Below are 26,744 nucleotides of genomic sequence, written 5' to 3'. Positions count from 1 at the left end.
TCCAAAATATGATAGCCTTAGTTTAGTCATTTTAGCTTCTTTATATACTAGCACTTTATATACTAGCAGGACAAAACAGTTTAGCTGCCATGCAGACTCGGGCGATACACCATTTGCCTGGATAAAGGAGGGTTCCTTGGGAAAGAAGCAAGAGATCAGGATGCCTGAGGGATCCTTGGGGAGAATCTGGGTGGCCATGAAGAAAGCAAGCATGTAGCATAGAGCTAAGGGGTCAGCCATAGAACGAGCAACAGAAGTCTGGAATTCTGCTGCTGCTACTTTTATAGTGCAGCCATACCCATTGAACCCAGCGGCTCGCCTGGCAGGGAAGCTTTTGGTATATTAAACACTACAGAAGCTGTGTTATGTCCTGAAACAGCAGGAGAGCTAGCATCATGCTAAAAAGGGAGAGCAAAGGCAGCTTGCTGTCTTCCCCTTATCTGAACCTCTCAGCAACTGCAGCGCATGGCTGACGTAAGAGGGGGATACCCGTCGAGAGAGGTTTTAATTGGTATTAAGGCAGAAGATTATCAATGGCAATCTCATTAAGACAAAAAAGGAAGCTAGATTTTAAAAGTTAGTCAGATACAGAAGATGACGCTGTGAAGAAACGCCTTACCTATTCCCAAGAGAGGTCTAAGGACTTGCGATTTTACAGCACTCAGTTTGGTGTAGAATTGTCTTTCTGTCGAAGCCAACTCATGCAGACTGGCAATGTAGCCCATAATGTTTTTATCCACCAGTGCCAAACAGTTTGCTCCCCCTGCCGCCACACTGCTTATATACCCCAGCTGAAAGGAAGACAAACTATTTTTAAAAACCTAAGGAAAAAATTACAGTTAACTCTAATTTACATATATATCTTCTTGATTTATGGACCCCTGTGGCGCAGAGTGGTACGCTGCAGTACTGCAGTCAAAAGCTCTGCTCACAACCTGAGTTCGATCCCAACGGAAGTCGGTTTTAGGTAGCTGGCTCAAGGTTGACTCAGCCTTCCTTACTTCTGAGGTAGGTAAAGTAAGTACCCAGCTTGCTGGGGGTAAAGTGTAGCTGACTGGGGAAGGCACTGGCAAACCACCCCATAAACACAGTCTTCCCAGTAAACGTCGGGATGTGACGTCACCCCATGGGTCAGGAATGACCTGGTGCTTGCACAGGGGACTACCTTTACCTTTTACCTTCTCAATTATAACAATTATGTGCTGTCAAGACACAGCTGATTTTATGGCAACCCAGTAGGATTTGAAAGGCCAGAGGTGAACAGGGATAGTTTGCCGCCATTGCCTTCGTCTGCACAGCAACCCATGTCTCCCCTGGCATCCCATCCAAATACCAACCATGGTGGACCCTGTTTAGCTTCCGTGCTCTGAGGAGCTTGGATTAGTCAGGCCTATTCAGGATGCTATAGGCATCTTCTACTTTATAGAATAAAACATACAGATGCGGATCTTCATGAATTTCATAATTTCTAGCCTACTACTACATCCTCCACATTTATCTGGCAGCATCAAGTAGGAGACCGTGGTCATTTATGCATGGGTACTTTCACTCACGTTCACCACCCCCCATCTGTCTCGGTGATTCCTTGGAGTTATATATGAGTTTTCCCTCCATTAGAGATGACCTCGCTGCCAGCCTTCACAAATCCTGGGACTTCCCATCCCTCTATTAAGCCAGTTCTTCCCTCTCCCCTGAGCTCAGCTCGCTTGAAATCCCCATGCATAAAGCAAAGCACAGGACACAGAAGCTTGGTTTCTCTCACAGCAAGTAGACAGCCAATAACAAAGCAGCATGTCAAGGGGTGGGGCTTCAAATACTTCCTGCTTCCTCAGAGTTCTTTCTGAGCAGCAGACTTTTAAAAACGAGGGTTGGGTTTCTCCCCGTTCTTTTCAAATAGCTCCGTTTTTTTGTTTTTGTTCTTAAAATGCTTTTTTATGCAGCAGTTGGGTTTCGGGGGGGAGGGAACTTTTCTCTCACTACAGCCAAATATAAAGCAGTATTTCAAGGGGTGGGGATTCAAGTACTTCCTGATTTGAGCTTGGAGACTGCTGGTGCATAGACTCCCAACAGGAAAGCGTGGGTCCAGCGAGCAACGAACCTCGGGTAAAACACCTATGCATAAATGACCCCTGTGATAAACCCCTTGTTTAGCCCTCCAAATCAGCACCACAGGTCCATGAAGAACCATGGGAAAGGTAATTCCCAGAGTTCCTGAGAAGGACTACAATTCCCATGCTTTCTGTACCTGCTGAAGAAGGGTCAAGAGCCTAATGGGAGGCCATAACAGAAGGTTTTCCTGCTGGTTTGGGGTAAGTTTAAACTGGAAAGAAAGTGATGAGGGAAGAGAAGGGTGTTAATACAAGCCCATTATGAAGTGAGTCTGAACTTTTATAGGGTCTGGAGCTCAATTTGTAACGGGTTCCTTGGAGGCAAGAAGTTTCCATTTCCAAAGACTACTACCAGGTCGCAAAACTTTCTACTGCTACCAAGCAGAAAAATAATCCATACCTTACTACAGGAGAGCAACAGTGTCGGACTCTTTAAGCAGTTATCTTCAGATGAGACACCCCCTTCTTTTCTTTCTTCTTGACCACTATAATATAATAAAGGCTGGAAATCTTCTCCATCTACCAGAAACAGTGAATAATCTGGACCTGCTACAGTATGCCAGACGTTTTTGTCATTGTTTACCTGGAAGCCACACACACACACACACAAATCACAGAAAAGGAGAAATAAATACCTATTAGAAGGATAAAGGGGACTTCTTGATGATATAAAGAAAGGGCTTATAGAAGATTTTATCTAAAACAGATTTCTTCTGTTGCACATGGAAATTTGAAAGCTTCTCTCTGTCGCTTTTAATTAAAGTAAGGAGCCTTCCTAATTAAAAAAAATAAAGAAATTAGCATATCACCCTCAAGTGCATAAGACTCAGCTGTCAAAATATCATATATGTAATTCTGAACAATTGCCCTACGATGCGGATTGAAAAATGTGCAAAATAAGGCCATGTTCTGATAGGTGGGATATTTCTGCAAACATAGGGGAACCCTGAGGATTGCAGAAATATAACATGGGTCATTCAACACCTGTCATTCAAGAATTTGGAAATATTTTTTAAGCTGCAATCTTCCACACAGTTATGCTGTTTAAATAAGACTGACTTAAATTGGATTAATACAGCCGATACACTATTGCACCATTTATGCTTACTTGGAAACATCTATGATGCAAAGGAAAATGCCTTTTACTTTTTTTTAAAAAAAGTGGAGATGACCCTAGCTTTCAAATTTAGCTAAATATAATTAGCAAACAGAAAAATTAAATCATAAGAAGTACCTTTGCAAGACGAGGGACTGTGGTTGGAGAATTTAAGTGACAAAGTTGTCCAAAAGTATTACTGCCCCATGAATACACCTGTGTCAAAAACATGGGCAGAAGGGGGAAAAGAACAGCTACTTCATAATATTTAATTCCAAGACAGTGAATTATTACATCTCAATCAATGCCACCCAACTGTTACTCATATATTTTCTAGGTTTTAAGAACATAAGAAAAGCCCTGCTTGACCAGACCAAGGCCCATCAAGTCCAGCAGTCTGTTCACACAGTGACCAACCAGGTGCCTCTAGGAAGCCCCCAAACAAGACGGCTGCAGGAGCATTATCCTGCCTGTGTTCCAAAGCACCTAATATAATGGGCATGCTCCTCTGATACTAGAGAGAAAAGGCATGCATCATGACTAGTATCCATTTTTACTAGTAGCCATGGATAGCCCTCTCCTCCGTGAACATGTCCACTCCCCTCTTCAAGCCTTCCAAGTTGGCAGCCATCACCACATCCTGGGGCAGGGAGTTCCACAATTTAACTATCTGTTGTGTGAAGAAATACTTCTTTTTATTTATTTTGAATCTCTCACCCTCTTACAGAGGGTTGTTCTTCAGACATGACCACTTTCTGATGCTCAGTTTGGCACCTCTGACCTCAATGTCAGTCCACTTATGTGCTCTGTAGCACCAAGGGGGGGGGAGATGCATAGACTGCCCTTCCCTCACCACCAGAGCCTCACAACGACTACTTGGAAGGCCTCCTGGGACTTAAGAGTATTGGTTAGTGTCTTCAGTACAACTTTCCATATCTGTTTTTCTCTTCTGCTCCTTAGGCATGCACATCTTTCTTGCATGTTGTTTCTTCCCACTCCTTTGTACACTTTGGTCAATGATCGGGGAATCGTTGGCATTACTAGCTTTTCATCCCCCCACCCACACATTCTGCACTTGCTGTAACCCTTACCACTCTATTTCTTAGCATTTCTTTCCCTTTCACTTTACTTTGCCTCTCCTTTCCTTGTTGCGGCCGACTTATCTCCTGGAGAGAAATGAATTCATGATGACTCGATCAAGGAGCAGGGGACAGGCAGGGACACTCCTGCCTGGAAACAGTCCAGATCCTGCCCACAAGCCGTCAAATGCTCTTCACTCCTCACTTTAAGAGGAGCATGCTGTCTACATTTCAGTGAAATGTCCTCATGGGGGTGGAAAGTGCTGACAAGTCACAGCTGACCCCATAAGGTTTTCAAGGCAAGAGATGTTCAGAGGTGGTTTGCCATTGCCTGCCTCCATCTCACAACCCTAGAATTCCTTGGAGGTCACCAATCCTTTCTCCTTTCCCTGGATTTAACAGCCACTGGCTACCCATCAACCACTTCACACTTTAAAAAGGAGAAATGAAATTTAGTTTTCCCTTGACACTATATAGAGAAAAGTTGCCACATCTCTCACGCAACTGACCAAACTATTTGACAGCAGACAACGCAGCATCCGCCTTTCAGAAAGTGTCTTTAGCTGTTTTATCCAGGGAGTGATGTATTTATTTCATGCAATATTATTTTGTGGACATGCTAAAACAATGTGGGCTAGGGAGTCTATTTGATCCGGACAAAATGGGCATTTTCGTTCTTCTGCAGTAGAGGTCACCCATCCAAACACTAGCCAGGGCTGGCCCTGCTTAGCTTCCGAGATCTGATGAGATCGAGCTAGTGAGGGCTATTCAGGTCAGGGGGAATGTCCTCATACAGATGTGCATTCTTCAGCTTAAAACCAAATGCATTCATTTATACTTTTTTACAAAGATGTACACGCATTTGTACCAAAAGCTGTTACGCATGTTGCTTGAGAGTTTCTTTTCAACACAAGCCTGGAATCATGTCAGAGTTTGACCAGGGGAGTGGGAACCCAGGGAGATCAAACAGCGCTATGGAAGCATGAGCAGCGAATAATATTCTATCCACATACCTGCGACTTGGCAGTGAGCGCCAAGGAATGATGCCCACCAGCGGACAAATGAATTACTTCTTTACCATCAAGACTTTTTACACATAACGGTTGGAGCCTGTGAACCCACAAAATGAAATCAGGTTCTTCAATGTGAACATGTAGCACGTATCATTGCACGAGTGTTTAACGAAAAACGATTTAAAATATTATCAGTGACATAGAGGAGAACGTCATGACCATTTTGACATCAGGTCGTCCCCTCATTACAGATGGGCTTAATATAATGAATTCTGTAAACATATGAATACATGAAGCTGCCTTATACTGAATCAGACCCTGAGTCCATCAATGTCAGTATTGTCTAAAACCAGCAGCGGCGCTCCAGGGTCTCAGGCAGGGGTCTTTCACATCACCTTCTTGCCTAGTCCCTTTAATTGGAGATGCCGGGGATTGAACCTAGGACCTTCTGCATGCCAAGCAGAGGCTCTACCGCTGAGCCACAGCCCTTCCCCTTGATGTAATAGTATGAAAGAACCACAGCAAAGACACACATAATAAACCTACACATAATAGGTGTTCCTCACCTTCACCCTATTCTTCGCTTGTTTTTCTTCCCCTTCCCCCTATTGACTTCAAAAGGGCTTTTGACCAAGGTCCCTTACCAAAGGCTTTTGAGTAAACTTAGCAATCATGGGATAAGAGGACAGGATCTCCACCAGCCACAACCCCTCCCCATGGCTCTCACCAGCGGCTCTTAGCTAATATCCCATCAACAACAAAGGTTACAAATACAAATACTTTATTATGGTCAATGACCAGCACAGGTAAAACAGGTAACATACCAATTTACGAACAACAAAGGTTGTACCAGACCACTGGGCACTGAAAACACCTGGCATGGAACAGCTTTCCTCAGGAACTCCTTACCTTGGTAAGACATCGCCATGTCCTAGCTGCCCTGCTTTTCCCTTTCCCCAGCTCCACACCTCCGTTCGTAAGGACGGGAGAAGCGCATCAGCTTCACCACTGTAGGTCGGTGTGAGAGCCACCGTCCTCATTTTAGCCCGTCCCACTTTCCTCAAGAGCCTCGGGGAAACTTTTACAAAAGGAAGCAAACAAACAAACAAACACAAAAAAAAATCCAAATTATTTCTGTGGCCAAATACAAAGGACCCCCAGAGCCATCACAACATCTCAGAACATCTGTGGCTGGGCCCATTACCGAGCAGTCATTTTAGCAATTCACTATAATATCCCATGATACAGATGATTATTTATGTCTGCTAGACTGAATGCCATTCCATCAGGGGAGTTAATGGGTCGTTTAAATAGGGTCTGGAACTGTAAGGGACTGTGTCAATGTGGTTCTGGCCAAACAGACACTCTTCAGCATTCCTTGTTTAGCTGCGATCTGCTCGACGAAGTTAGAGACGGATGGATAAAGCCTTTTATCTGGGAATCTGTCTGTGAATTGCATAATCGGAGGGTTCTTTTAGCAGGGGTGGATTTTAATACTACACTGGTGGTGATTTTGATCTTAGTGTAACACTATTCAGGGCCAAATTGGCCATATGAACAGTATCATTAAAGTAATTTAAAAGTAAGTAATTCACTACAGTATTTTAGTTTATCTAAGTTAGAAAGGAAGAACAAAGTTTCACCTGACAAGCATTTCCAGATCAACTAAGCCAGAATACAGAAGCATTTTTAAAGAGTCCCCAGAACTTCTCAAATCCACAGTTCAGATCCCATCAAGGGCTATTTTCCATGACACCTGCTAGTCTTGGGAAGGCCAGGACCAGATCAGAGCCAAGAGTGCTCCACAATGTCCCCAGAACAACATGTGTAAACAGGCTACCACACAAATGGGCTACAATCTAAATCCAGCCAGGCTGAAAACAGAAGCCTTCTTCCATGGAATTTGTAGGAGGAGGGACAATCATATTTCACATTAGCTATCTGTGTTTTTGGTCACGTTATGAGAAGAGTCACTGGAAAAGATAATCATGCTAGGAAAAGTTAAGGGCAGCAGGAAAAGAGGAAGACCTAACAAGAGATGGATTGACTCTATCAAGGAAGCCACAGCCCTCAATTTGCAAGATCTGAGCAAGGCTGTCAAAGATAGGACCTTTTGGAGGACTTTGATTCATAGGGTTGTCATGAGTCGGAAGTGACTTGACGGCACTTAACACACACACATCTGTGTTTTGGAACGGAAAACATAATTAGCAGAGTGACAAGGTAGGGATGATGCTGGTCAGGAAGGATAAAGTTTTGAAAGGAGTTGTGTGGCCTACTTTACAAAGTGTGGCCTTACTGTTAACAGCTAAATGCCTACGTCCAGCAAACGAGTCTTTTTTCAGCTACAAAAGGGTTCAGCATTATCAGAGCAAAATTGTTGATCACACATAGTCAATCCAGTTAATTTTTTAGAAGTCATAGGCAAGATTTCACTGTTTTAAATTAAATACTTGGATTTAGAGAGCCAGCATGGTGTAGTGGTTAAGGTGTCGGTTTGTGTGTGTGTGTGAAGTGCCGTCAAGTCGCAGCCGACTTATGGCGACCCCTTTTGGGGTTTTCATGGCAAGAGACTATCAGAGGTGGTTTGCCAGTGCCTTCCTCTGAACAGCAACCCTGGTATTCCTTGGTGGTCTCCCATCCAAATACTAACCAGGGCTGACCCTGCTTAGCTTCTGAGATCTGACGAGATCAGGCTAGCCTGGGCCATCCAGGTCAGGTGTCGGTTTAGGACCTGGGAAACCCAAGTTCAAATCCCCACTGCACCGTGAAAACCCATTGGGTGACCTTGGACCAATAACACGCTCTCAGTCCTGACTCTGGCTAGTATTTGGATGGGAGACCCCCAAGGATGCCCAGGGTTGCTATGCAGAGGCGGGCAATGGCAAACCACTTCCGTTAGTCTCTTGCCTTGAAAACCCCATGGGGGTCGCCATTAGGGCTGCCAGCTCCGGGTTGGAAAATACCTGGAGATTTTGGGAGCGGGACCTGAGAAGGGTGGGGTGTGGGGAGCAGAGGGACTTCAATGGGGTATAATGCCATACAATCCACCTTTCCAAAGTGGCCATTTTCTCCAGGTGAACTGATCTCTATCAGTTGGAGATCAGTTGTAATCCCGGGAGATCTCCAGCTAGTACCTGAAGGTAGGCAACCCAAGTCGCCATAAGTCGGTTGCAACTTGAGAGTACTTTCCACCACCACCAAATGCACAATTGTTTAAAGAACCATCTCCAAATACCTTACCTTGCGACAACAAACCAGGTAGGGAAAGCCTGCGACAGACTCCTTCGGACTCCTCTTCTCGAATGTCCACCAAGCTGGAACTCTTCTTACCCTGCATGGACTCCAGCTTGACCTGCTCCTCTCGGCTCTCTTTCAGCCCATCTGGGCCTGGAGAACCACTGCTAGATGGAGATGCTGCATCACCAGGGGTTGTGCCATAGAAGTTAATTACCTTCTTCAGAGACAAGGCTTCATAGGTAGCAGCTACTCTCACACCAACTGCTGATGCACAAGAGACAACCAGGCTGTTAAGGGCAGATGTACCGGGACCGGTTGGGCCAGGTAAGCAAGCGATGAGATCCTCTTCTTGAGATTGCTAGAAATATAGTAAAAGAAACTCAAGAAGTCTCTTGTACTGGGCAACCTAGAATCAGGGAGTTTCAAAACAAGGTCAGACAACTCTGGCTACTGCTTGATTTTATGATACTATAATATAAAAAAATGAAAGCCAGAGTGGTGTAGTGGTTAAGGTGCCGGACTAAGATCTGGGAAACCCAGGTTCAAATCCCCACTCGAGCCATGGGAGCTTGCTGGGTAACCTTGGGCCAGTCACACGTACTCTGCCTCGATGCTGGCAAGCATTTGGATCGGCGACTTCCAAGGAATACCAGGGGCATGACGTGGAGGCAGCCAATGGCAAACCACCTCTGAATGTTTCTTGCCTGAAAAGCCATGCGGGATCATTATAAGTTAGCTGTGACTTGACAGCAAATAAATAAATAAAAATAATACCTAGATGCACATGTGTACTTCTCATAACATTTCCAAGCCAGATTGGAGGATTAGCTATTCGGTTAAATTGCTTGCATTCTGTAATGTATGCCTATTGTTCTGACAGAAGGATTGTCCACCAACACTGTAACCAGATTCACAAGTATAAGAGCAGAATTTTATTTAAAAAAAACTTAATTTAACCAAAAGTTTACATTAATTAAACAAAACCCATGGACTGGACTCCTCTCAGCAAAGCGCTTCTGTTGCTGCACTTGGGTTGGTGCTACCACAAGCATTCCACCCAAGCAACAAAGGGCCTGACTTTCAAGCTACCAACTCTTGGGTAAACATCTACCCAGAAATCTACCAGCACTCTACTGCTTATTTATAACTTATCTGCCAATAAAAGGAATGCCCTATTGTTTGACGTTACATGGTCTTGCCAATGTGGATACCACTGACCGCTCCTGACAATGGAAGACATGCTCTCTGCAGCCAAACTCAGAACATTTGAGCAAGCTGAATAAGATCTGAGCTGAGCACCTGTCCCCTCCCCTTTTTGCAGGTATTTAGAGCCTGGGCTAGCCCAGAGGCAATTGTCACAAGGACCAAAGAGCTCATTGCTGTTAGCCCACAGCTTGAAACTTGGGACCCTGCACAAGTCACGCCATCGGAAGCGGCCACAGGCTGCTGATCACATGAAGCTGCCTTATGCTGAATCAGACCCTTGGTCCATCAAAGTCAGCATTGTCTCCTCAGACTGGCAGCGGCTCTTCTGGATTTTATGCAGAGGTCCTTAACATCACATACTGTCAGATTCTTTAAACTGGAGATGCCAGGGATCGGACCTGGGACCTTATGCATGCTGAGCAGATATTCAACCACCGAGCCATGGCCTAGGGTTGCCAGGCTGGCGCTTTTGATAGGCAATTGCCCGCCAATCCTCCACGTTGCTTGGAGCAGCGATTGCACACACGGCTGCGCGCAATGCAATTACGTCACTTCTGCTAGCATTCTAGGGGTTTGAGTGACAGTGTCCCTTTGCAATGCGGCGCTTTTGGGTTTACCCCCAGAAATGATGTAATCTCATCGTGCGCAGCCATGTGTGCAGTTGCAGCCCCAGCCTAGCCCCCCAAAACCTCCCGCTGTTGGAGAAGGGAGACCTGGCAACTTTAGCCATGGTCCCTCTACCTGGTTTAAATTTGTACTGGGGCCTGGTGGGTTGTATATGTATTGTTTGTATATTTTACTTCGTATGACACTTTGAGCAGAAGAAAATCTGTACATTTAAAAAAAAAATCCTACTCAGAGGTAGCCTTTATTAACAATATGAAGTCAGAAGATTAATGTTTGGGTATGTAAGCTATCCAAGGCCTGACCTTCTGTGGATACACAAATCTAGGCAATAGGCCACTTGGGGCTATGAAACTGGATCCTACAAATCCACCAGAATTCCCAGGTTGGCAGAAATATCTTTGATTTTGTTTTTTTGGGGGGGGAGGAATCCCTAAAAATGTGGAGTCTAGGCAGCATTATGTGTTGCCATAGCAACACAAAATGGCAAGCAAAAAAGCAGCAGCAGGAGACCCTGGAACTACCGATCATACAGAGAGAGGAAACCGTAAGCAGGCTGGGAGAGGTGAGCTAAAGCAACAAGGACGTAGAGGGGAGGCAGGCCAAAGGCGGTGGGGCAAAGAGGCAGAGGAAAAGCAAATTTCCCTTCCTTATGAGTTTCTCCTCTAGTAAGAAAGATCATCAGTCTTTCTTTACGTCACCAGAACTATCAGCGCCATATTCTTCAGCTAGCACCCAAAACTGAATACATCAATCATGTTATGTATCCATACAAATAAAAGGAAGGGTTTAAGTTTTGATTATACACCACAATATCTGTTTATTTACATTTTAACCCACTTATTCTTAAAAGTTTAGCTTCCAATCAAATTAAAGTTTCCGTTTTATTAGAGAGCCAGTTGCTATATTCATTGGCTCATTGTAGACAAATAAAAATGAACTACTGATACCCTGTCAGCTAAACACACTGTCAGCATTTTTAGGGCTTCAGACAACATTCAAAGGGAATTAGAAGAATGCATCCCAGAAATTGCTTTAGGAAAACCTCTGAAATTACAACTATCTCTGAATTAAATTACCGTAATAATGAAAAATCTCAGTCGCCAAAGAGTTCCATTTATTGATTTACACATTTATATCCTGGCCTTCCCTCATTCTTCAAGGCGGCTTACAATAGTAGGTAAAACATCCCCAGCTAAAACCAAAAATAAAATAACAAACCCAAATTCCTCTCTCTCCCCCCACCAAGAGTGGTGTCTCATTGCAAAGCTCATATTTCCTTGTACCCAGATGCCGCGCTTGTTTACCTCGCTCGCGGGGAAACCATGGGTATGTGGACATGTGGACTAGTATTACTAGTCAAGTGATGTTATACCTCATGTTTCTGGGAAAGAGAGGCAGTTTTCCAACAAAGTTCCAGGTGGAGGATGTTACAGGAAGAGATTAATTCCTCATCTTGAAGAAAACAAGCTATCTGCACTTGGAGCGATTATTATATTTAAAGAACACTCTCTCTTCAACAGTTCCACATACCCTCAGGATCCTTCACTGGGGTTTTCTTAGTAGTAGTAGTGAATATACAACTCAACCATGGCTAGGCTCAACCATAGCTAGACTGTATCAGACCGTAGCAAAATGGGGAGGGTCTGTGGCTCAGTTTGTAGAGCATCTGCTTGGCATGCAGAAGGTCCCTGGTTCAATCCCCAGCATCTCCAGTTAAAGGGACTAGGCGAGTAGGTGATGTGAAAGACCTCTGCCTGAGAGCCGCTGCCGGTCTGAGTAGACAATACTGACTTTGGGAAAGGGCTGTGGCTCAGTTTGTAGAGCATCTGCTTGGCATGCAGAAGGTCTCAGGTTCAATCCCCGGCATCTCCAGTTAAAGGGACTAGGCAAGTAGGTGATGTGAAAGACCTCTGCCTGAGACCCTGGAGAGCCGCTGCCAGCCTGAGTAGACAATACTGACTTTGATGGACCAAGGGTCTGATTCAGTATAAGGCAGCTTCATGTGTTCATGTGTATCTGGAGGGAAGGCCTCTTTATATGGGAGGTATGTGTAGATCTTTTCCTGAAAGTGTTTCATTAGAGGAATACTTCCGGTAACTTTACAGGGTTTTTGGATAAGCATAAAAATCCCAAGGAGGTAAGGATAGTCATCCCAATTAAATATAGAGAAGATACTACTGTATCAGAAGAATGAAATCCAGTGTCACACTAATCTTTGAAGTATAGTTTTAGGGGTGCCAGCTACGTGCAGAATAGGCAATATCATTCACTGATCTGAAAAACTGTTGAGCTATATTGGGATTCGACGTCCCGATAGCAAGCCAAAGTGTAAAACAAGATCTGCAGGTGATTGAACCACACTGCCCTATACTGAACATCACGCACGGCCCATGTGGCTTAATTGCATATGTACAACTGCAGCTGGGGGGGGGGAACCCTCAAACCGCGCACAAAGCATAACACACAGCACAAGACTCTTCGCAGTAAGAAGCAGGGCAGGTTAAACTGCAATGGCCTTTCCACCAAGAAAAACTGTTTCGAACACATCCTTACAGAATAGGTCAACCTAATTTCCTCACAGCCGGAAGCATTAGCAGCACATCAAGAGAACAGGTATTAGAAGGAGGTTGCTACTCTCTCGTCGTTAGAGAAAAGCAAGCCTGACACGGTTCCTAACACTGCATCTTGAAAGTAGATAGAATTACCCAGATTTAGTGCCATGAGACTAACGAATTCCTAGGTTTTGGCTTAAATCAGAAAGGAGAAAAGAGCATTAACTAGCCTACCAGCCAGACATAATGAAAGTGGAATGCCTTTTCAGATATGCAAGACAGTGTAGATTACCTCTTTTCCCTCTGACACTGAACGGTCTATGCCATAACACTGTAAGGATAGCCAACCACACCCTGCGTTTGTAATCTATATGGAATTCCTAAGTGAAAAGTGACAGTGCATTGAGGTTGGGGGCCGAATCACCTTAGAAGGCACTATGACCCCTACGCTGGCGGCTGTGCCACTTGCGCCATGCAAACTGGCATGGACGCCAGCGTAGGGGCATTTACAGTGGTGCCCCCAGACTGCGGTGCCAGCACAGCCCTCGAATTTTCTTCATTGCGCAGGGGGTTGAACTAGATAACCCTGGTGGTCCCTTCCAACTCTATGATTCTGGGGTAAGCCCAAATTAAGCTATCCGTCTGCTCCTTCACTTTCACAGTTTATAACAAAGCAACTCAGGCAATAAAGAGGGAGCTGCTGCATTTATATTAAGAACATAAGAACATAAGAAAGGCCCTGCTGGATCAGACCAAGGCCCATCAAGTCCAGCAGTCTGTTCACACAGTGGCCAACCAGGTGCCTCTAAAAAGCCGCTAACAAGACGAGTGCAGCAGCACCATCCTGCCTGTGCTCCACTGCACCCAAAATAATAGGCATGCTCCTCTGATATTAGGGAGAATAGGTATGCAGCATGATTAGTATCCATTCTAACTAACAGCCATGAATACCCCTCTCCTCCATGAATATGTCCACTCCCCTCTTAAAGCCCTCCAAGCTGGCAGCCATCCCCACATCCTGGGGCAGGGAGTTCCACAATTTAACTATGCGTTGTGTGAAAAAATACTTCCTTTTATCTGTTTTGAATCTCTCACCCTCCAGCTTTAGCAGATGACCCCGTGTTCTAGTATTATGGGAGAGGGAGAAAAACGTCTCCCTGTCCACTCTCTCCAAACCATGCATAATTTTATAGACCTCTATCATGTCTCCCCTCAGCCGCCTTCTATTGAACATTGATCAGGAGACTGCACTAGTTAGTCACAACACACTTTCTGTACTTCGGTGAACACAGACTGCATGCATCGCACAAAGCAGTGCTTTCGAAACGCATTCTAGGAAACTCCTCCCGGGGGTTCCTCATAAGCTTATCAGGAGCTCATTGATCATATGATCAGTTATGAAGGAAAGGCAGCTGTCCCCAGAACGACTGATCTTCCCCTGCAATGGGTAAGTGCAGAAGCATGCGTACCAGATGGCATTAACCGTTCAAATCAGGACAACTGCAAGGTCAACAGACCTGACCTCGCATGAACTGAGTGGAGCTTTTTGTAGAGCCCTCTGAAACATGCTGGGGTTTTGTGGCAGGTGGGCAAAGATTCACGTGCAAGTAAGCGGTTATAAAAACTGTTTGCAAAAGGCAGGAAGTTTGAAAATGAGCGACAAAGTGTCAGGAAAAGACTCTGTTCATGGTTTGTTTGTTTAAAGTTCTTTTGATAATGGGAACTGCTACAATGAAATCTTCAAAAAAATTACAGCAGGAGGCACAGTTCCAATCTACGTATGTACCTTTAGATTACTGCCTAAGAGCAAGACTGAAACTCTGCTTTTTTGGAGCTGCATCTCTGGCTTAAAATTACATTCCTAAGAATTGTAAGAGCCTAAAGACAGGGCTGTTGAACTCAATTTGCTACATGGGCCGGATAATGACATAAATGTCACTTGGTCGGGCCAGGCCATGCCTCGCCAGCCCAGATCAAGTGTGGAGTGTGTGTAGCTGCCTCAGCTTGCTCGCAGGCTGGATGAGAGCTCTCAAGGGGCCGGAGCCGGCCCACGGGCCTTATGTCTGACACCCCTGGCCTAAGAGAATCACAAGACCGTACAAACAGTAGCAAAGTAAATACAACCCAACAGAAGCAAGTACCTGTTCGAGTTCTGTGCTGATTTGCTTCTCCCCGCTTTCATTCAACGGATGATCCGAAAGACCCACCGAGTGTTGCTTTGATGCCATTTTGTCCGTCGCCAAGGGGTGTCCCGGGCTGGAAATGCCGCTGTCTTCCTGACCATCGCTGTTGGAACACACGCTGGTCGCATCGCACTCTGCACCAACCAGCGCGTGTTCTCCTGCAAGTGCTTTCTGACAGTCCTCCTCTTGGCTGCCCGTTACGTTCTTCCCATCGGATGTTTCCAACGAGGAGGAAGAGACGAGGCTTCCAGTTTGGGAGTCGGCCAGGACCACTCCTAAAGGGCAGCAGTGGCTATCAGAAATAATGACATGGTCTTCTTTGTCAGTCATGGTGATCAGCAGCTGACTGCAATGGTTGCATCGCTCCGGGATAGGCTTCATATCTTGGTTGGGGAGACACTGGACAAGAGCCAGGCTGTGGTAGGCCCCACAAGCAATCTGGAGCACGACCCGCCCTGCCAGGTGCTCCACCTTTTGGGGTTTGGTCACGGGGAAAGCGGTGGTTATGAGTCCCAACTGGCAGCCGCTGCCCCAAGCCCATATCTCCCTGCTCAGCGAGAGCGCCAGGGTATGTTCCTCCCCACATGCCAGCTGCAAGATCTTTATTGGCAGCAGAGGGCTAGTTTCAGAGTCGGAAATACTGACGGGGTTCGGTTCAGGAACGGAGGCCTGACCGGCCACCGCACACTGGCCGGCGGAATTCGCCCCCCACGTGTACACCCCGCCGTTCTCGGTCACTGCCCCATTATGGAAGCTGCCAGCCGCCACACTGACAACGCGTTGCCCGCTCAAAGCCTTTTCCAAGATGGGGCAATCGGTACAGGTGTCTTCTAGCCCAACTTTCCAGGGAAGCTTGCCAAAGCTGTAAACCTCACCACCTGGAAGGCGAAAAAGAAAGCCAAAAAGAAATGTCATAAATTTAGAAAGGAAAAAAAATATCATGTTAACATGGAAGTGCAATACGAAAGCACAATTATTACATGACTAAGTGACTAATACAGTAATTGTCATAACTTCGAAGGCAAACATACAGGGAACTAATTTGCCCCAAAGCATGGTACTACGGATTGCTAGATTCTAGCCCAGTAGCATCTTAGAGGACAAAAAGATTTTTGGGGGGGTTTTATCAGAGAGCTTTGACTCTCAAAAGGTTATACCTCAAAAATCTTGTCGGTCTCTAAGGTGCTACTGGACTCGAATCCAGCTGTTCTACTGCAGATCAACACGGCTACCCTCTGGTTCTACGGATGTTTCACTAGTGGAAGCAGATGTTCCCTTTTCCCTAACAGCCTCCTGTATACCCCACCCCTTCTAAAAGGGCATTTCCAGAGATAAAGGGACCCTCAGAGGCAGAAAGCAACACAGAGAGGAATACACTCCCCCCACCATCAGCAAAATGTATATGGCTTACAATGCACAGTAAAGTGTATGTCTAGGAAAAAATCCCACACAAAACTAAAGCAAAGTTTTGAAGAGGTCAGGTACAATGCTGCACATCTCATTAAATGAATACACATTTGCCACTCTTTCATCTAAGTCCACTTTATTAACTCTAGGGAAGCTGAAACAGCGGTCCTCGATCCAAGTTCTCAATCCTTCTACATTTTTAAGCCTCCACTCATTCGCCCCATCTCTTGCTCCCAGACTGTTTGATGGGACTCTGTTGTGGAAAGCCATGACAGGGGCACTTAGTGAGAAACCGTACAAAAGCCAGTGTGGTGTAGTGGTTATGAGCGGTGGTTTGGAACAGTGGACTCTAATCTGGAGAACCAGGTTTGATTCCCCACTCCTTCATATGAGCAGCGTAGGCTAATCTGGTGAACCAAGTTGGTTTCCCCACTCCTACACATGAAGCCAGCTGGGCGACCTTGGCCTAGTCATAGTTCTCTCTGAACTCTCTCAGCCCCACCTACCTCACAGGGTGTCTGTTGTGGGGAGTGGGAGGGAAGCTGCTTGTAAGCCAGTTTGATTCTTCCTTAAGTGGTAGAGAAAGTCAGCATATAAAAACCAACTCCTCTTCTCAGTGGCTGCCCTCAATCTTTGCAACTCCCTACCCATAAGCTCAATTTAGCTCCCTTGCCTACAGCCCTTCCGGCCTCAGCCTATTTATTCCTGGGCTTTAATTCTGCTGGCTGGAATCTGTTGGGAGCTGCCTTGAACATTTGCCATGGACAGACAGCAGAAAAACACACACGCTGAAATAAACAATGTAGAAAAAACATGTGATGAGATGTTTGTGAAGGACCTCTTCTGTTTGTATTTTTCATCCTATATGAACCCTCCCCCCAAATAATATTGGTGTTCATTTAAGGATAATAATTATTCCATACCTTCTGACAGAAGCACACCATGGTTTGCACCAAGTGCCACCTGCAATACTGACTTTCCACTCCAACCAGGGAGGCTTTCAGGAGCTGGACAACAGCAGCCGGCCTGCCACATATAGACCAGGCCCCTCTCTCTCGTTCCTTCTTGCTCTGATGAGCTGTTGAAGAAGCCGAAATAAATTCGCACAGCTTAATTCTTCTACACACACACACAAGTTACACTGATATTTTCTCTCTCACACACACACTAACACACATCATTTGCACTTCATTGCTCACTATCCATGGCTAATGTCAAGTAATCAATCACAAAATGCAGTTGTAGGACCGTCCAAGCCTACGTCTGCATGACCCCACCACCCGTCAATGCAAACCTGGAAAGAGCCCAGTGTGCCTGTTTCCAGCATTCACTATTGAATACACAGCCAAGATACAGAAGTCTGTGTAAAGGGCACTGTAGCAGAAAGAGTATGAAGAGAAGCAAAGTTCTCCATTTCGACCAAGTGCTAAAGAACCCGTAGGTGGGTGGAAATTCTGTGCAGCCCCTGTTCTCTATACTCTGGTTCTTTTTTCCCCAAGTCCACCTGCCCAGATTTAAATGAATGCAAGTAATTTTCCTCCTCTGCAAGCTTTCTGGAGAAGCCAGGCAACGTCATAGTTGCACATGTCTTGGTGACTTCCAGATTGGACTTTTGTTGCAGAACTACTTTCGAAAAGTTCTTGGAAATGTCAGTGGATATGAAAGAAGCTGCCTGGTTACAGGGGGGGGACAAGCTGCTTCTGATACAGTTCCACTGTCTTCCAGTCTGTTTTGGGGCCCAATTTAAAATGTTGGTTTTGATTTTTAAAGCCCTAAACTATATGCCACAAGCATACCTGTGTGTTTAAAGTGCCATCAAGTCCCAGATGAATTATGGCGACCCCGTAGGGTTTTCAAGGCAAGAGACGTTCAGAGGTGGTTTGCCATTGTCCGCCTCTGTCTAGCAACCCTGGACTTCCTTGGTGGCCTCCCATCCAACTACTAATCAGGGCCGGCCCTAATTAGCTTCTGAGATTTAGACAACATTGGGCTAGCCCGGGCCATCCGAGTCAGGACTTTCCAGCATGTGTGTGTGTGTGTAAAGCGCCGTCAAGTCGCAGCCGACTTATGGCGACCCCAGCATAATACCAATACCTTGAATTGAGCCCCAAAGCAAACTGTAAGCCAGTATAAATGGAACAAGACTGGAGTGGTATGATCCCTATGACCATAGAAAAAGGCTGCTGCCAAGCTACTAGTCGGTTTCTGTTGCTGTTTTCTATTTATCTACTACCCATTGCCTGGATCTACAAGTGCCATATGTTAACGGATATTTACAAGATCCTTATTAAGTTTCAAAACTATGTAAAATCTATACAGATTCATCATCGGACGGCCTTACCTTTTCTCCGTTGAGTCCATTAGTCAGTAAAAATACCCCATCACAAAATTATTCCTCCGAGAATTGAATAGTTTTAACACCATCAAGTTGGCAGCAAAAGACAAAATCAGCAGCTGATGCTTCTGTGGTGCAGAATCACTGAAGAGGACAAGGAAACAGCGGTCATTCCAGATACCTAATTGAATGAACATCCACACAACAGTGGAATGTGTAAAAAAATATCCCAACTATTTTATAACAAACTAGCAAACAAGAGCTCAGCAGTAAGACTCAGTCTGCCCACAGGTCCTGTGATAGGCCCCGGCGCTGTTAGAACAAAAGCTGTTTGCAACAGAAACCACCCACAATACTTTTGGACGTTTCTAGCCAGCACCACTCCTATTATTAGTTGCAAAAAAGGCCTGCAATTAAAATTGCTGAAACGCTCAGAAGAGTTACGTTCATTCAACGTTTTCTTCACGGAGAAAAACAACATTGTTTTTGACCCTTCTGCCATAGCAGAACATAAGAAAAGCCCTGCTGGATCGGACCCAGGCCCATCAAGTCCAGCAGCCTGTTCGCACAATGGCCAACCAGGTGCCTCTAGGAAGCCCACAAGAACAATATATAGGGCTGGATCTCACAATTTTCATAAATATGAGTCTACTTGCAAAGCAGAAAATATGAACTGTAGAGAAGTCAAGAGAGAGGGGGCTGTGGTTCAGTGGAAGAGCCCCTTCGTCGCACGCAGAAGGTCCCCGGTTCAATCCCCGGCACCTCCAGTTAAAAAGGATCAAGTAGTAGGTGATGAGAAAGACCTCTGTCAGGGACCCTGGAGAGCCACTGCCGGTCTGAGGCAACAATACTGACCCTGATGGACCAAGGGTCTGACTCAGTATATGGCAGCTCCACGTGTCCTCATGCAACGCAAGCAAGAGAACAACACACACTTTCTCACGACACCTGTGCGCCATGGCGGGGCAAGCCGTAGGCAACACAGCATCCCTACAATGCCCGTGTAACCCTTTTAGTTGTAAAAGGGCCAGTTTGGTGGCCACATAGGTGTGGATGCCCCCATTCAAAACCTGAAGACACTTTAAAAAGTAACGTTTATTGAAAGGGGAGGGAAACAATAAGGTCAGACTGGGGGCTTTAACGATCAAAGTGAATAAAAATTATAAAGGCAGCCCCAAACTTAGGGCAAGAAAAGAGGAGGAAGTCTTCTAGCCACTGTCCCTCACAGATAGTGAGAAGCCACACTCTCTCAACGTTTGAGAGGGAGAAAAAACGCCCCAGCTTCTTTCTTTGGCCGCTTCTCCCTCTTGGAATTTCTCCCTCATCCCCCCTGACCTGTTGCCAGGCAACCATTCACCCTGCCTCCTCTGTAGCGCCACACCTGCGGTGTTTCCAGGATAGGGACAACTATGCAGGTGAAAACACGCAGCACACATTTAAATAATAATATTTTTTTTACAAGGCTTACACGTGCATGGAAGTTTCCTTTCCCCCTCTTTCCTCCATCCTTTTCCTTTCCCCCTTCTTCCTCTCTCCACTGTTTCTTCTCTCTTTTCCCTTTCTTCTTTTCCCTTCTTCCCCTCCCTTTAACCTTTCCTTATAGAATCATAGAGTGGGAAGGGACCACCAGGGTCATCTAGTCCAACCCCCTGCACAATACAGGAAATTCACAACTACCTCCCCCCCCCCACACACACACCCAGTGACCCCTACTCCATGCCCAGAAGATGGCCAAGATGCCCTCCCTCTCATGATCTGCCTAAGGTCATAGAATCAGCATTGATGACAGATGGCCATCTAGCCTCTGCTTGAAAACCTCCAGGGAAGGAGAGCTCACCACCTCCCGAGGAAGCCTGTTCCACTGAGGAACCGCTCTAACTGTTAGCAAGTTCTTCCTAATGTTTAGACAGAAACTCTTTTGATCTAATGTCAATCCATTGGTTCTGCTTCCTTGTTGGACCCGGTCGAGAAATACAGTATCTCCATTCGTTCACTGGGGCCATTTATGCAGGGCTGTTTCCCTACGGACATCTCCGCCGATTGCTCTGGAGTTTCGTTTTGATTATGCATGCCTTTCCTGACTGTCAGAGGTCGCCTCGCTCTCTCTGTGCATTTTCACGCTTTTCGCTCACGTTTTCTGTCACTAAAACAGCATCCAGAAAACACAGGCAAAATGAGTGGAAAAGTGTGGGGAGAGCGAGCCGACCTCTGATGGTCGGGAAAGGCATGCATAATCAAAACGAAGTACCGGAGCAGCCTGCGGGGTGACCGTAAGGGAATCAGCCCTGCATAAATGGCCTGGGTCTCCCACTCTCATCCCCTTGAAGTTTTTATCCAGCGACAACATTAGGGGTGCCGTATCATTATAGAGAAGAGTTTTAAACTGCGATTGATATTTTTTTTAGTATAAATGTAGAATGTGACTGATTCTGATCTGTTCTGGTTTACAAAATTTATATCCCACCTTTCAGCCCTCACAAGGGTCACCAAGGTACTTAGCAAATTGATACTTCCTGCTTTCTCTCTGTCCAAGTTTCTCCATTTTTACCCAGCAGCATAGCACCGTTCTAACATGAAAGATGGGCACCTTCAGCATAGAATCATAGAGTTGGAAGGGACCACCAAGGTCATCTAGTCCAACCCCCTGCACAATGCAGGAAATTCCAAACTATCTCCCCCCCACACACACACACCTACTCCATGCCCAGAAGATGGCCAAGATGCAATTTCCCTACTCGTATTTTTAAAATGACAACCAAGGAAAGGTAACATGGGGATACAGCCTTCACAAGAACACAAAGAATTAGAGCAACGTGATTAACTTTCATAAGGCACTGAAGGCAAAATAAGTTTTGTGTGGGTTGTAGGCAGCATTACATCCACTGCTGACTGAATCAAGTCAGCCTTTGCAATCGAGAGGCCTGTCTCAAAAAAATTTCTAACCCCACCCTCCGGTACAAAACATAACAGCTGTGCCAAAAATTGGAGGATTGGTCTTTTGAATTTGAAAGCCTCAGACGGAAATAAAGGGGAAGCTAGAGAGTAGCACTGCACTTAAAGCAGGTGGGGACTTGAATAGAAACTTTTTTAAAAAACAAAGGTAGAGGCTAATGGTATATGTCTAAATGAGGAGAGAAAGGTCAAACAGCACCGTGGGACACATGACTATCATCAGAAGGCCAATCAGAAACTTGATATCAAATCCCAAGTCCCTGTTGTTATTGTGAATATCAGACCGCATGATTGTAACATTTGGGTTTAACAGCCTTCTGAGATACCGTGGTTGTTCTGTGACAACTTTGTTTAGAATGATTCCATCACCCCAACGACATGCATATATCTGTTTATTTACAGGATGCCTTTCAACTAAAAAACAAAGTCCCCAAGGCAAGTTTACAAAATGCTCAGTAAGATATATCATTAAACACCATTTCAAGACATCACAAATCGAGCAATTTTCAGTGGTGCCAACTGTCTGCTTCCCCCTGAGGCAACACCAATCATACACAAAGGTGCTTCAGACCTATCCACAAGACCTTCAGGGAAACAGCTCCTCAGCTCCTGTGGGATGGGGGGGGGGTTACAAACTGGAAGCAGCAGCACCCCCCCCCCCCCAAGCCCTCTCCTGGACTCCTACCATCCTGGAGAAACTAGCTTGTTTTCTCAACACCACATCAATAATTTTGCAGTAGCGCCATCAGTTCTTGGACGCAACAGGCAGTACTGTTGCTCCGGCTGGGCTGAAAGGACAAGAGCACGTGCCGTGTGCTAATCACAGATACCTGCTAGCTCAGTGACACTCAGTGGATCGTGAGCCGCATACGGCTCTTTGACATCACTTGTGGCTGTTCTGAGCACCGTCCCCCAATGTGGCACCAGCCCCATGTTTCAGGTGAGCAGGCAGGACCCTTGCCTGGCAGGGCTTGTGATTGGCAGGGGGTTCCCACCTTGAAACAGCAGCTGCCAGAGGAATGGGTAAGCTGGGAGCCTCCATGAAACACAGACCTCAGGCCGGAGGTGGAAGTCAACATGGTTTAGTGATTAAGAGCAGTGGTTTGGAGCGGTGGACTCTGTTCTGGAGAACTGGGTTTGATTCCCCACTACTCCACATGAGCGGCGGAGGCTAAGCTGGTGAACTGGATTTGTTTCCTCACTCCTACACATGAAGCCAGCTGGGTGACCTTGGGCTAGTCACAGTTCTATTAAGAGCTCTCTCAGCCCCACCTACCTCACAGGGTGTCTGTTGTGGGGAGGGGAAGAGAAGGTGATTGTAAGCCGGTTTGAGTCTCCCTTAAGCACTAGAGAAAGTCGGCATATAAAAACGAACTCTTCTTCTCTTGGTTGATGGTGAATGTAGCTCTCCATGAGTCACAGAATGAGCACCACTGTGCAAGATGGCACCCATGGCGTCACCGTCTAAAGACCCTCTTCTTGTTTGTTTATTCGTTTATTAAATTTATATCCCACCCCTCCCCAACCAAGGCTGGGCTCCAGGAGGCTCACATCCAGTATGAACACAACCATGTATAAGTCAATTAAATAGTCACTATTTATTTCTTTTATTCCTTCTTTTTACGAGCAGTTCCCTATTGTTCAATTCAGGTCTTAGGAAAATAATATAGCATTTAGGTGAAAAGATACAAGCCAGTAACCCAACACTGGAAGCTGAGATAGAGAAGATTTCTACAACCTCCAATGAATTTCCGTTTGGTGCTGATTGGTTGGAATAAAAGACACCCAAACACTACAAAAGATTATGCTGATGGTGATAAACTTGGCTTCGTTAAAGCTATCTGGCAACTTCCTGGCTTGGAAAGCTACAGTCAAGCTGATGAGGAAGAGAAGTCCCATGTAGCCCAGGACAATGTAAAACGTGAGAACAGATCCTTCCTTGCATCCTGCTACAGTTATGCCAAATTCTGAATTTTTTGGAAACTGTGCCCAGTGGTGGGCCTCATATATTTTGCAAAATATGTTTGTAAGGTTTGCAATAAGGCTGGGGGCAGAGGTAGCATCCATTCTGGCTACTGTCAGTAAAATAGCAAATAGTCACTCTGGAAAAAACAAGTTCCATTTGGAAAGGCCCGTAGCCACAGCTGATAAAAAGGATCTAAACACACCTGTTGATACTTTGCCAGTTTATGCTTGTGTTAATGGGGGGGGGGCACCTACACCACACTGTCAAATACATTTGGCTTCTGTACAGTTGCCTGGAAAAAAAGTCCTGTCCCTTTAATAGAAAGTTAATATGTGGAAATGGGGCAGCTGAAGCTCTTCGTGACAAAGAGACAAATAACATCACCCGGTTAAACAACATCTTGTTAGTCCTCTATTAAAGGGGCAGGACATATTTTTTTTCTCCGGGCAGTTAGCAATCATAGGCTTATGAGGAAAAAGAAAACGATGAAGGCAACAGGTAACGTACAACTACTGTCTTGCTTTGACCCATAAGCTACAGGTATGAGCACACACACATACTGAGTATTGGTTCTTGTAGGTTATCCGGGCTGTGTAACCGTGGTCTTGGAATTTTCTTTCCTGATGTTTCGCCAGCAACTGTGGCAGGCATCTTCAGAGTAGTAACACTGAAGGACAGTCCTTCAGTGCTACTACTCTGAAGATGCCTGCCACAGTTGCTGGCGAAACGTCAGGAAAGAAAATTCCAAGACCACGGTTACACAGCCCGGATAACCTACAAGAACCAATGAACTCTGACCGTGAAAGCCTTCGACAATATACTGAGTATTGCTGGTTGGTTTAAAAAGCTCAGCAGCTGCTTGTTTGAAAGTCCTGGCAGTGCCAGTTATGGCTACACCTGTAGCTATGGGTCAAAGCAAAGCAGTAATTGCACGTTACCTGTTGCCTTCATCGTGTGATGAAGATTTGACTTCAGTAGCACATTAGAGACCAACAAGATTTTCAGGTATAAGTTTTCCAAAGTCAGAGCTCCCTTCACAGTATCTGGTGAAAAGAGCTTTGACTCTCGAAAGCTCATCCCCCCAAAACCTCTTCCATCTCTAAGGCGCTACTGGACTCAGATCTGGCTGTTCTACTCCAGACCAAGGCAGCTACCCTCTGAAACATATATATGCACATACACACACATGCTTTTTAAGCTAAACTCATATTTTCAATCAGGGGAAGCCTCCTCTCCAGCTTGTCATAAACATTGCCGGGGTGGGGGGGGAGAGACTGAAGAAACAGTTTATTGCGCGTGTGTGTGTCCCCTCCCCCTTTCAAGATGGGTCATGAACACATGAAGCTGCCTTATATTGAATCAGACCCTTGGTCCATCAAAGTCAGTACTGTCTACTACTCAGACTGGCAGCAGCTCTCCAGGGTCTCAGGCTGAAGTCTTTCACATCACCTACTTGTCTAGTCCCTTTAACTGAAGATGCCGGGGATTGAACCTGGGGCCTTCTGCACGCCAAGCAGAGGCTCTACCACTGAGCCACGGCCTCTCCCCTTAGACCAGTGGTTCCCAACCATTTTTTGACCAGGGACCACTAGGACTTTTTTGTTCGGTGCAGGGACCCCAAGGTTCAAAATAAAAATTCAGAGAATTTGAAAATAAACTTTAATCATAACTGTTAGTTAAACATTAAACTTAGAATAATATTTGATTTTTTTTATATAATAGAGAACTTTTAATTGAAAATATTAATTTATTATGGGTTTATAACTTTGTTTTGCGGACCTTAATTTAGTTCTCGCGGACCCCTGGGGGTCCATGGACCCCCGGTTGGGAACCAGTGCCTTAGACACATGAAGCTGCCTTCTACTGAATCAGACCCTTGGTCCAACAAAGTCAGTATTATCTACTCAGACCAGCGTGGCTCTCCAGGGTCTCAGGCAGTGGCCTTTCCCATCCCCTACTTGCCTAGTCGCTTTAACTGGAGATGCTGGGGAGTGAACCTGGGGCCTTCTGCATGCCAAGCAGATGCTCTACAAACTGAGCCCTGACAAAATGGTCAAATGACACAATGCTGGGTTTTGGGGGGGTTTTTTTGCTTCAGTTTAGAAGGAAAACAAGGTAGGGCGGGAGAGCCCTGCCCTTGGTGACAGTATGCAAAAGCATATGCACATAATGTCATATAACGAGGCTGTACGACAGCCAGGCTGAGGAGACAAGACGCGACAAGGCAGCCCAGAGCGCCAGGCGGGATGCTGACAGCAGCGATGACGACACACAGGTGAGGCTGCTCCAAGTACGAGGCGACACCCCCCCCCCGGACAGAAGCACGTGACTGAAGTTTCACTCCCCAGCTGGGGCTCCCCCAAGACCGCGCGGGGAGGGGCGGGCAGGGGAGAAGGTGATTGGCAGATGGAAGCCCGACCGTTCGAAATCCCGCGCTTCCCCCCAGCCGCCGCCCCCCCCCCCCGGTCTCACCTGCAGCCGCGCGCCCTCCCTTCAACCGCCAAGATCCTCGCCGGCTTCTAGGGACGCTCAAATCAGCTGATTCACGTAAAGAGGCGGGGCCTGTCGGAGCGAGTGGGAGGAGCTACTCGGCCAGCCTCGGGCTGTAAAGAGGCGCGCGGGAGGGACTAGGACGAGTTGAGCGAGCGGACGGGGCCTCGAGTGGGACAAATGTAACAAAAAGCGTTAAGTTAAAAAAAACTGCCGGGGGGGGGGGAAACGGCCTCTTCTGTGTGGGTGATGGTTGCCAGGCGGGGTGGCATCGGCGGCTCCAGGTCCGCGTCGTTTTGGCTGGCAAGGCCGTGCCTGCCTGCCTTGGCGGGCCTTGTCTGGGGCGCTTGCCACAGCTCCAGCCAGCTGAGGCGCCTCCCAAGCGGCTAAAGCTATGGAAACAAATGTCACATTTTGCGACGATTCAAACGGCTTCAGGCAAAAACAAGAGCCTTTTGGACCAGGGCCGTCTTAACAGCATTATAGCCCC

At 46.1% G+C, this 26,744-nt stretch overlaps 1 protein-coding gene across 1 annotated transcript in view; it reads right to left on the bottom strand.

Moving 5' to 3' along the window:
• ALS2 (alsin Rho guanine nucleotide exchange factor ALS2) overlaps positions 1 to 18,921 on the bottom strand; it is a 52,570-nt gene extending 33,649 nt beyond the window's left edge. The window contains exons 1-9 of the mRNA XM_056861387.1: positions 18,853 to 18,921; positions 17,435 to 17,589; positions 15,063 to 15,982; positions 8,540 to 8,894; positions 6,206 to 6,374; positions 5,297 to 5,393; positions 3,343 to 3,420; positions 2,509 to 2,691; positions 620 to 791 (exon numbers count right to left, since the gene is read on the bottom strand). Of these exons, the coding sequence (XP_056717365.1) occupies positions 620 to 791; positions 2,509 to 2,691; positions 3,343 to 3,420; positions 5,297 to 5,393; positions 6,206 to 6,374; positions 8,540 to 8,894; positions 15,063 to 15,982; positions 17,435 to 17,589; positions 18,853 to 18,872 (2,149 nt within the window). The 5' untranslated portion in view covers positions 18,873 to 18,921. The remainder of the gene's footprint in view (positions 1 to 619; positions 792 to 2,508; positions 2,692 to 3,342; positions 3,421 to 5,296; positions 5,394 to 6,205; positions 6,375 to 8,539; positions 8,895 to 15,062; positions 15,983 to 17,434; positions 17,590 to 18,852) is intronic.
• Positions 18,922 to 26,744: the final 7,823 nt, after the last annotated feature.

Source organism: Euleptes europaea, chromosome 15 (genome assembly GCF_029931775.1).
Source record: "Euleptes europaea isolate rEulEur1 chromosome 15, rEulEur1.hap1, whole genome shotgun sequence".
Lineage (NCBI taxonomy): Eukaryota > Metazoa > Chordata > Lepidosauria > Squamata > Sphaerodactylidae > Euleptes > Euleptes europaea.
This window is presented reverse-complemented; position numbering and strand designations above follow the sequence as displayed.